At 34.3% G+C, this 10,403-nt stretch overlaps 3 protein-coding genes across 5 annotated transcripts; 2 read left to right on the top strand and 1 right to left on the bottom strand.

Annotated features, from left to right (window-relative positions):
* Positions 1-472: 472 nt before the first annotated feature.
* LOC141711937 (uncharacterized) lies at positions 473-7,036 on the top strand. 3 transcript variants are annotated; one of them, XM_074514667.1, is made up of 10 exons: positions 473-597; positions 2,802-3,069; positions 3,155-3,359; positions 3,820-3,910; positions 4,000-4,145; positions 5,094-5,337; positions 5,452-5,556; positions 5,671-5,853; positions 5,958-6,159; positions 6,325-7,036. In XM_074514667.1, exons 2-10 carry the CDS (start codon positions 2,850-2,852, stop codon positions 6,813-6,815), a joined length of 1,887 nt encoding a protein of 628 aa, XP_074370768.1. In that variant the 5' UTR covers positions 473-597; positions 2,802-2,849; the 3' UTR covers positions 6,816-7,036. The 3 variants fall into 3 exon arrangements, with proteins under 3 accessions (XP_074370768.1, XP_074370769.1, XP_074370767.1); XM_074514668.1 differs by lacking the exon at positions 473-597 and adding an exon at positions 2,451-2,675; XM_074514666.1 differs by lacking the exon at positions 473-597 and having other exon boundaries at positions 2,451-3,069.
* On the top strand, positions 1,126-1,911 carry LOC141713977 (uncharacterized). The gene has a single exon (XM_074517528.1). It carries the CDS (start codon positions 1,126-1,128, stop codon positions 1,909-1,911), a length of 786 nt encoding a protein of 261 aa, XP_074373629.1.
* Positions 7,037-7,060: 24 nt separating the features above from the next.
* LOC141711938 (uncharacterized) lies at positions 7,061-9,678 on the bottom strand. Its single transcript, XM_074514669.1, has 2 exons — positions 9,446-9,678; positions 7,061-8,573 (listed from the first exon to the last, which is right to left on the bottom strand). The coding sequence occupies exon 2, from the start codon at positions 8,548-8,550 to the stop codon at positions 7,372-7,374; it is 1,179 nt and encodes a 392-aa protein (XP_074370770.1). The 5' UTR covers positions 8,551-8,573; positions 9,446-9,678; the 3' UTR covers positions 7,061-7,371.
* Positions 9,679-10,403: the final 725 nt, after the last annotated feature.

The raw sequence follows: 10,403 nt of genomic DNA, 5'->3' as shown, positions 1-10,403 counted from the left end.
AATTCTTAAACTACTAGACATAGTATACTTATCCTACTAAATTACGATAACCGATTATCCTATTATTTTTATTATAAATTTATAACTATTATATATTTATCTAATTTTTTTAATATTTTAACATACCAGGATAAATAAATTTTTTAAATATTAACGAGAACTCATGCATCACACTAATTTTTTACGAATATAAAATAAATAGACGGATCGAGTAACGATAATATCCGAATTTTTACACGTGTGGTTCATCCGTAATCATAATTATTTTTGCACTAATTTCAAGTCGAAAATAAGATGTGAGAGTGAAAATATAATTCGGACAAAATACGTGTATACACGTATGAAGGACATTTTGTAATCTAGGGATTCGACTATTAAGACGCGAGGGTGGGAAAAAGGGAATAAAAACGATACTTATCCAAAATAAAAAAATAGAAACTCAACATTAATAACAATTACTACGGCTATAGAAGTTTAAGTGGGTAATGATACGCACGCACCTCATGCTCCTCCCAAACTCAGTATATAATACGCATGCACATGCTCCACCCAAACTCGCTCTCTTTGTCTCTCCCCTCCTGCATCAAGATTTCATTGGTAATCGTGCCCGTCTTTTTTTTTTAACACACTTTTATGTTGGAATAATCTTAAATTTAGTTATTAATTATTTGTTTATTTAATTATTAGATATTTAGCAATAGATTAATTATTAGAGAAAAATATTAATTTAGAATTGTTTAGTAGTGGGGTAGTGGAGTAGTGGAGTTATGGAGTAAATTATGGACATGTAATTTACCCATTAATTAGTAGTGGTTAGTTTTAGTAATAGTTAGTTTTAATATGTTTGTAAAGCCTATATAATGGCTAGTTTACTTGAGTTTTAGAAGAAGAAAAAAGTAAGTAAAAATAGCAGTACAAGTTCTCTGCAAAATGTAGGTGTCTTTTTCTTCTCTAAGTTTTTCCAACATTGGCATCAGAGCCGTATGATCCGGGGCTTATAAAACTCTTATAAAAATACACATATACATATATATATTATCCTTAATATTTTCCATGGCATCAAACAATTTCTCCGTCTCTATTCCATTATTCAAAGGAGATCATTATAATTCATGGGCTATCAAAATGAAATCATATTTGAAAGCTATGAGTTTGTGGGAAGCAATCGAGAGTGATGTTGAGCCAACCCTTCTTCCACAAAATCCAACAGTAGCCCAAATCAAAAAACGTGATGAAGAAGTGGCTAGAGAAGCAAAGGCACTTTCATGTCTACATTCGGCTGTGTCGGAAGAGATCTTTACAACTATTATGAGTTGTGATACTCCTAAAGAAGCATGGACAAAAATTAAGGAAGAATTTGAAGGCAATCAACAAACCAAACTGATGCAAATTCTGAACCTCAAGAGAGAGTTTGAGATGATGAGAATGAAAAATAATGAAGGCGTCAAGGAATATGGGAGTAGGTTGATGTCCATTGTTAACCAAATCAAACTACTTGGTGGAGATTTCTCAAGTCAAAGAGTAGTGGACAAACTTTTAGTGACTCTTCCTGAGAGGTATGAAACTAAAATTTCCTCACTTGAAGATACTAAAGATCTTTCGAAATTAACTGTTTCAGAATTGATCAATTCACTTCACGCCGTGGACCAAAGGAGATCAATGAGGGAGGAAGAAATTGGAGGAAAAAATGAGGGACTGCTATTAGCTAAAGCTTCATCCTCAAAAGGCACAGGTAACAAAGTTCAATGCAACCATTGTCATAAGATGGGACATGAAGAAAAAGACTGCTGGTACAAAGGAAAGCCACAATGCTACAAATGCAAAAAATATGGGCATCTGGCAAAGAATTGTAGATTTCAGAATGATGAAGAAAGGATGGCACAATTGATCGAGGGAGAACCACTCCTTTAGAGTTGTGGAGAGAAAGTGCTCCAAAGTGTTTTTGGAGAGAAAGTGCTCCAAAGTGTTTTTGATGAGATAGTGCATCAAAATTGATGGTGGTGAGAAGTGCATCACAGGCGAAGAGAAAGTGCTTCGTAAATTTAAGATTATGGGGTGAATGTTGGAATAATCTTAAATTTAGTTATTAATTATTTGTTTATTTAATTATTAGATATTTAGCAATAGATTAATTATTAGAGAAAAATATTAATTTAGAATTGTTTAGTAGTGGGGTAGTGGAGTAGTGGAGTTATGGAGTAAATTATGGACATGTAATTTACCCATTAATTAGTAGTGGTTAGTTTTAGTAATAGTTAGTTTTAATATGTTTGTAAAGCCTATATAATGGCTAGTTTACCTTGAGTTTTAGAAGAAGAAAAAAGTAAGTAAAAATAGCAGTACAAGTTCTCTGCAAAATGTAGGTGTCTTTTTCTTCTCTAAGTTTTTCCAACATTTTATTCACATGTTTTATAGCTGCCATATTTTCTATCACCGTGTCTTTTTGGTGTTTGTTTTGTTTTGATACATACATTAGCTAAAATTGTTGTACTCCTCCGTGTTCGAAGTATTCTGAAATTTTGGGTACTCCTGGAGTACTGTATTTTTGATATATTCAGTCGAGTACTTGTTTGAGTTATATATTTTGACTGTACTGTCAGTATTAATTATGTTCCATAGGGCGTGTAGAGTGTCTATGTCATACGGAAGACCGATACATGTTGGCACATGTTTATGTACATCGATGCTGTGATTTCGTCATAAAATATTATTTTGACTGTACATATTTTTCTTCTTGTTCTAGTACTGTTTATGTGATATAGTATAGACTTCTGATTAGGTGTGTGTTTTTTTCTTACCAGAGTTGATTGAATATTTCGGTCTTTTATCGTAATTTTGAGACTAGAGATATGGACAAAAGTTTTGTATTGTTATTTGGGATTGTGGTTATGTGCTGTGGTGCTGGCTCAACGGATGCGATTTATATGAAATATAAAGATCCGAAACAGCCTATAAATGTTCGAATTAAGGACCTTATGACCAGGATGACTTTAGAGGAAAAGATTGGTCAGATGGTGCAAATTGATCGAAGTGTGGCCTCAAGTGAGGTCATGAGAAATTACTCTATAGGTATATTGATTCTTTAGAATTGAAATTTATGGTGAATTTGCGAGACAAAGTATATTATTTTAGCACCTTTCTTTATTATATGCAGGGAGTATACTGAGTGGTGGAGGAAGTGTTCCAGCTGAAAAGGCATCTCCTGAGATGTGGGTTGGCATGATCAATGATTTTCAGACGGGATCGTTATCATCTCGGCTTGGGATACCAATGATTTATGGGATTGATGCTGTTCATGGACATAACAATGTTTATGGTGCTACAATTTTCCCTCATAATGTTGGCCTTGGAGCTACCAGGCAAGCTGATTTTGTTATATGCTTGCTTGTTCTCACATGGGTTTTTGACCATCTAATATATCATCTGGCTTTTCTTTTATTAATGGATTCAAGTGACCTTTACTTACTAGCTTCACCATCTTACATGAGTATGATATATCAGTCCGCGTTTCAAGTATAGAGGAATATAATGAGCTTCATTCATTAGCTTTGTGTTTATTTTGGCAACTTATAACTTTTTGTGAATCTTGACATAGTATAAAGTTATCAAAAAGTTTTTGTTCACATTATCAAACAAAATTGGATAGAGAGATCAAGGTAAACTTTTCGGTCGAGACTCTAATGGAGACTGTTTCAGTGGTCGTCTTGCATGAGGATAAAGAGATTAATTTGACTAGAAATCTCCATAGTAATAGATAGTGATACAATGTATTGCAAATTTATGTTCTTCTCTTAACCTCATTTAGTTTCTGTTGAGCAGGGACCCTATTCTGGTGAAAAAGATTGGGGCCGCAACTGCTCTTGAAGCTAGAGCAACAGGAATTCCTTACGTGTTTGCACCTTGTATTGCGGTAATAATTTAATTTAGAGAATGTAACTGCTAAACCAATATGGTTGTGTGGGTTGTGTCTTTCTAAAACCGTACTTCTTCCATGGACAGGTATGCAGAGACCCAAGATGGGGTCGTTGTTATGAAAGCTACAGTGAAGATCATAAGATTGTTCAGGCAATGACTGAGATCATACCAGGATTGCAGGGAGATATCCCTTATAATTCTCGGAAAGGTGTTCCTTTTCTCGCTGGACAGTAAGTACCCAAGTTTGTTTGATATATGTTCCTTCAATTATTTTGTCCTTTACTCTGCTTCACATAAAATTTTCATGATGTTTCTCTGCAAAGACAATTTCTGGTAATAATCTTTTGACACGACCAGTTATATTGATGCATCAAGATCTACCTTAATGTTTATAATTGTAGAACAATTATGGATATAAAAAAATTATATTAATTTCTTGATAAGTGGTATCCATAGTGTTCCACTCTCAGTTGCGTAATATGGCAGACAGTGGCAGTAATGATTTTTTATCAAAAAACTTCAACATCACGTATGTTTTCAAATCTAGGTTTTGCACTTTAATTTTGTTAGTTCAGACTAGGTGTGAGCTTACAGAAGTGGTAGCTAACTTTGATTTTGATCTGTTAATGTTACTGCTATCTGCCAAAGATGAAGCAAAGTTTAATAAGACTTCTCTTCTCAATAATAGATCAGTCTGCTACTTTTTTTTTTATTTAGCTTTGCAGTATAGTTTGATTTTGGTATGTGGTTGAATGATTTAGTAATCAGGAACTCATCTTTTGGACCATTGTTTGCATTTTTCTAAATCAAAAAATTAAAGGCAATTGCTTGAAAGAATTGCAATGCGTAAAAACCAAATGACAAGATGGACCAATTTGTTTATTCAAGATTCAAATCTTGACTTGGTGATGTGCAATGTTATAATGAGTTAGATTACCGCCGTGATAGTTTTAAAGAGCCGACCAGTTGACCATACTGAATAAGTGAATAGTGCTCAAAATACACTACTCATCACAGCAATTCATATTGAATTGTAGGCATCAACTTGAAATAAGTTGCTATGCAGACTGATTATGTTTGTATGCAAAATTGAACAATAACAATGTCTAAGATATCAATAATCTACTTCAGCAACTCACCTCATTGTTTCATTTTGTTGTTCGTGTTTGATTAAATAGACGAAAGGTTGCAGCATGTGCTAAGCACTTTGTGGGGGATGGTGGAACAAACAAAGGCATTGATGAAAATAATACCATCATAGACGCTCATGGACTGTTCAGCATCCATATGCCTGCCTACTACAACTCAATTATTAAAGGTGTGGCAACAGTCATGGCATCTTACTCAAGCTGGAATGGGGTAAAAATGCACTCTAATCGGGAACTCATTACTGGTTTTTTGAAAAACAAACTACAATTCAGAGTGAGTGTACATCTCTAATTAAATTCGACTTGGGATTGTCTTGCCTACCACAAAAGATCACCTTGTACTTGTTAATTTCTTTTTTTAGTAATGGACTAAATAAATCAACTGCAGGGGTTTGTCATCTCAGATTGGCTGGGTATTGACAGAATGACAACTCCGGCTCATGCTAACTACACATGGTCCATTGAAACTGGAGTGAATGCTGGCATTGACATGGTCTGTTCCTATGTTCCCTGCTCGTAGTCTCATAGATAGATTAGATTAATAACTGAAATAAAATTATTGCAGACACGCAAACATGATCATAATATAGATGTAAACATATTGCAGATTATGGTGCCATACAACTATACAGAATTCATTGATGGTTTGACATTCCTGGTGAAGAATAAGTTTGTTCCTATCAGCAGAATCAATGATGCTGTAAAGAGGATTTTACGGGTTAAGTTTGTAATGGGTCTATTTGAGAATCCGTTGGCTGACTATAGCATGACGAAATATCTAGGAAGCAAGGTAAAAATTAACACTTGACTAAATTTCAGTTGATTTATTTATCATCCCGTGATTTTGTTTTCTATGACTACACACACTCATCTCAAAAACTGTACCTTGGACAGGTACACAGGTCACTGGCAAGAGAAGCTGTGAGGAAATCTCTTGTGCTGCTAAAGAATGGTAAATCTGATAATAAGCCATTGCTACCCTTGCCTAAGAAGTCCTCGAAGATATTAGTAGCAGGAAGCCATGCAGATAATATTGGGAATCAATGTGGTGGGTGGACCATTACATGGCAAGGGAAAAGTGGCAATATCACAACTGGTAAATTTACTACTTCCTTTTGATACTTAATTCTGGGTAATAAACTTCTAATCATTATTTTGGATGAATAAATAGTCAATTTACTTGATGAAAATGTAAGGTAAGTGTGGGTGGGCGTTTTCAATTATCAAATACAAAATAATAATTTCCTACTTGCATGTGCAGGAGGCACAACAATCCTCTCTGCCGTAAAGAAAACTGTTGACCCAGAGACAGAAGTTGTGTATCAAGAGAACCCCAATGCGAGCTTTGTTAAGTCCGACAAATTCTCTTATGCCATTGTTGTTGTGGGAGAGCCTCCTTACGCTGAAACAGATGGAGATAATATGAATTTAACTATTCCTGAAACTGGCCTTAACACCATAAAAAATGTTTGTGGAGCTGTGCAATGCGTTGTTGTCCTAATAACTGGTCGTCCTGTAGTAATTCAACCATATCTCCCCAAAATTGATGCGCTTGTAGCAGCATGGCTTCCTGGGACAGAAGGACAAGGTGTTACAGATGTTCTGTTTGGAGACCATGGTTTTACAGGCAAGCTCTCGAGGACTTGGTTTAAGACTGTTAATCAGCTTCCAATGAATGTTGGCGATGCACATTATGATCCGCTGTTCCCGTTTGGCTTTGGGCTCACAACTAAACCTACGAAGGCCACTTAGGGATGTTACTACTATCGTTTTACAGTTGAAAAACAATCAAACTTTTGACCAGTCATCACTCTGTATTAGTCATTAGATGAGATTTTGATATGCTGGGGTAATTATGCAAAATAGTTGATATACAAATATATTTCTCAATGTTTATGTTTAAATTTAGATAGTAAATTCTTGAAGTTTTTTCACAAGCAATACTTAATTATGCACAACCAGACAGCACTAGAAGGAAGTAAACTGTTACCAGCATATTCAAGGCAAAAGAACAATGATTTCTTATTTGAGACTGAAAAGAATAATGATCGTAAAAAAATGTTAACTTAAAACTTTCTCTATGATTTCTTTGTCTAGTGGAAGTTTACATGTACTTGATATAAGATTTGGTAAACATGATCCTTGTTTGGAAGTACAAACATTAATAAAGAGAGCATCAGGCTTTAGGATATGTTAATTAGCTACTGCAGATGTTATTTCAAGCACACCACACATCTCAGTTTCTTCTATACTCTTCATTAAAACATGCAAAACATTTTAATACGCAAAACGATGATTCTTGAAGACTTTAGGCAGGGACATGATTGCCCTCTTCCCTCTCTTTTATCAGCGCCAGAATTTCTGCTTTTTCTTCTAGGAGCACTTCAATCTTGGAATTTATCTTCTCTAACTTCGCCTTAAGCTTCTCCAGATCCTTCCCCTTGTTTTTGCCCTCTGGTTTTATTTTCTTCTCTTTCTTTTTCCCCTTTTCTTTCTTATCCTTGCCTTCCTCGACCTTTTCCTCCACTTTCTTTTCTGCTTCTTCCTTGGACATCTCGTTTTCTTCATCTATCCTTATTTCCCTCGAGGTAGCTTCAACCTCATTTTCATCTTTGTCTTTCTTTTCCTTCTCTTTCTTATTTCCTTCTTTCTCTTCATCCTTTCCTCCCTTCTTATCTTTTTTGTCTTTCTTCTTCCCCTCTTTCTCTTCATCCTTTCCGCCCTTCTTATCTTTTTTGTCTTTCTTCTTCCCCTCTTTCTCTTCATCCTTTTCACCCTTCTTATCTTTTTTGTCTTTCTTCTTCCCCTCTTTCTCTTCATCCGTTTCGCCATTCTTATATTTTTTGTCTTTCTTCTTCCCCTCTTTCTCTTCATCCATTTCGCTCTTCTCTTTTTTGTCTTTCTTTTTCTTCTTCTCTATATCCTCTGTGTCCTGAAATTCATCTTTCTTCTTTTCTTTATCTTTTTTCTTTTCTTTCTTCTTTGACTCATCTTTTGAGTCGTTCCCTTCAACATCTGCATGCTTCATTTTTCCCTCATCATGCTTCTCTTCCTTCTCCGCAGTTTCCTTATCATCCTTTGATTCCTTCTTCTCCTCGTCTTTTTTCTTTTTCTTCTCCTCTTTACCTTCCTCCGATTTTCCCACATCATCTTTCTTCTTTTCTTTTTCGTTGCCTTCTTTATCTTTTTTTTCTTTCTTTTCTTTCTTACTGCTGCCATCCTCCTCATGGTCTTTCAGTTTCTTTGCCTCCTCATCTCCGTCCCTCTTTTCCTTCTTAATTTTAATGTCCTTGTGCTCTTTTTGTTTATCTTCTTCATCTTTTGACCCATCTGTGTCGAGAGACTTAGGCTTCAGTTCAAATTCCACCTCAGTCTTCTCTTTCGTAGTTTCGGTGGGAGTTTTGGTCTTGCTCTCTAGTTTAACATAAAGTTCTTCTTTCACTACCTGTTCATTGCCTTGCACATTAATTTCAACTGCATCTGCCATTTTTGTGTTTTGTCCTTGCGTCACTATTTAAAAAAGCGAAAGAGCATCAGAAATTTATGATAAATATGATACTGCTTGAAGCAAGCAACATAACATTTCAAGCTAACAACACAATGACAGCAAAAAGTGATTTTTTTGACATGAGGAGCAGTTAACACTATCCATTATCCAAGATGCAAGTTAAACATCATACATTGTACATACTAAACAGAAAACAAGGATACCTGCCTCGATATGGAAGTTGGTGAATATGTACTAAAATCAGAATTCTAAAATAAGCTGAAACGGATGGAAATTCATAAGATCTGAACAGGAATGTAATGCATTAGATTTATCAATCCTACACACAGTCTTGTTACGGAAATGTTATCATGGTCATGAAAACATGACAAAATTCAACACAGATTCTCATTGGTGTTATATATGTTCCTCAATAGTCAATACTAATTATGTTGACGGTACTAATGGTCAATGACACTCAAAATATACATATCATGTAGCCATCTCGTAAATCAGTTATCTCTTCATATTTAGACAGCCGTAAATGATGATACATAACTTAAGACAATCAAGCCACACATGTATACTTTAAAAGAAAGAGCTAATGAGCTAATCGAGAGATGTTGCAAAGTAGTTACTCAATTTCAGAATAAAAATAGGCATATCATTTAGAATTTTAATCCAGTATTTGTGCAAATTCTTAAAAACTACAACAGTGATTTGTAAAACTAAATAAAGTGATAGAGCAATTGAATCTCACCATAAGGTCCATAACAAAATAGGAGCTGAGATAATAAAACAAGTAGCAAGATTTGAACTAGCATAGCATATACTATATAAACCAATCATGTAAATATTGATGCTGATAGATACGCTGAAAATAGAGATCAATTACCTGAAATAAACAACGAAGAGAAACAGATCTTGCAAACACGCTTGGTTGTATATATGAGATTGATTGATTGTGAAGGAGTTGGTGGTGTTGTTGTGTTTATATTAGCAGCAGGGGCAGAGCAGAGCCTTCGATGCTAGTGTTTGTAATTGTAATAACGTGGAGACACCGCGTGTTCAGACAACAAATGCGAACAAGACGCGCTTCTCTTCAAAGTCGGTCATTTTACGCTTATCCCCTTGTCCCTTTTTTTTTTCTTTTTCCCTAGCTTATCTCTTAAAGTTTTTTATCTGAGAAAGTACTAACGTTTCTAAAGTTTTTGATAATTTTATTATTTTTTGATTTTTTTTAAAAATACAAGGTCAATCAAAATCAAACAGACATGTAATTAATTGAAATAGTTTTTCAATTACGTTTGAGTTTCTACGAGATGAAGGTTGCATCTAGTTGAATCGAACCGCCGAAAACCATATTTTTACAATATATATATATATATATATATATATTTACAATTTTTTTATAAAATGATAATATCTTTGCAAACATATTTTTGGTCTTGAGTATTTTTTTAAAAAAACTATTTTTATTTATAAATTTTACTAGTAGTTGTATTTATCCCGAATAAAACGTGATTTTATATTTATATTTTGATGTTATTAAAATTTAAAATTTATTTTTTTATATTTAATGGTATAATTAATAAATCTCATATTATTAATATTTTCAAATACTTTTACTTCATTATCGATGATACTACCTGTTATGCCCAAAAATTGGTATAAACAATATTTAGATTAAGATTAATAAAATGAGCAGAATTAAAAGAGAAGCCTGAAATCTAGGAAGAAGATAAGATTGACTTTCCATAAATAGAAGGCGCGCCCTAAGAACGCGCCTCATTGATTGAATAGCTGATTGACAGTTGTGGTTATCATGCTTTAAAGGCGCGCCCTCCAACAGG

This window comes from Apium graveolens, chromosome 3 (assembly GCF_009905375.1).
Source record: "Apium graveolens cultivar Ventura chromosome 3, ASM990537v1, whole genome shotgun sequence".
Taxonomy (NCBI): Eukaryota; Viridiplantae; Streptophyta; class Magnoliopsida; order Apiales; family Apiaceae; genus Apium; species Apium graveolens.
Note: the sequence above shows the minus strand (reverse complement) of the source record. Positions and strands in the feature narration are given on the sequence as shown.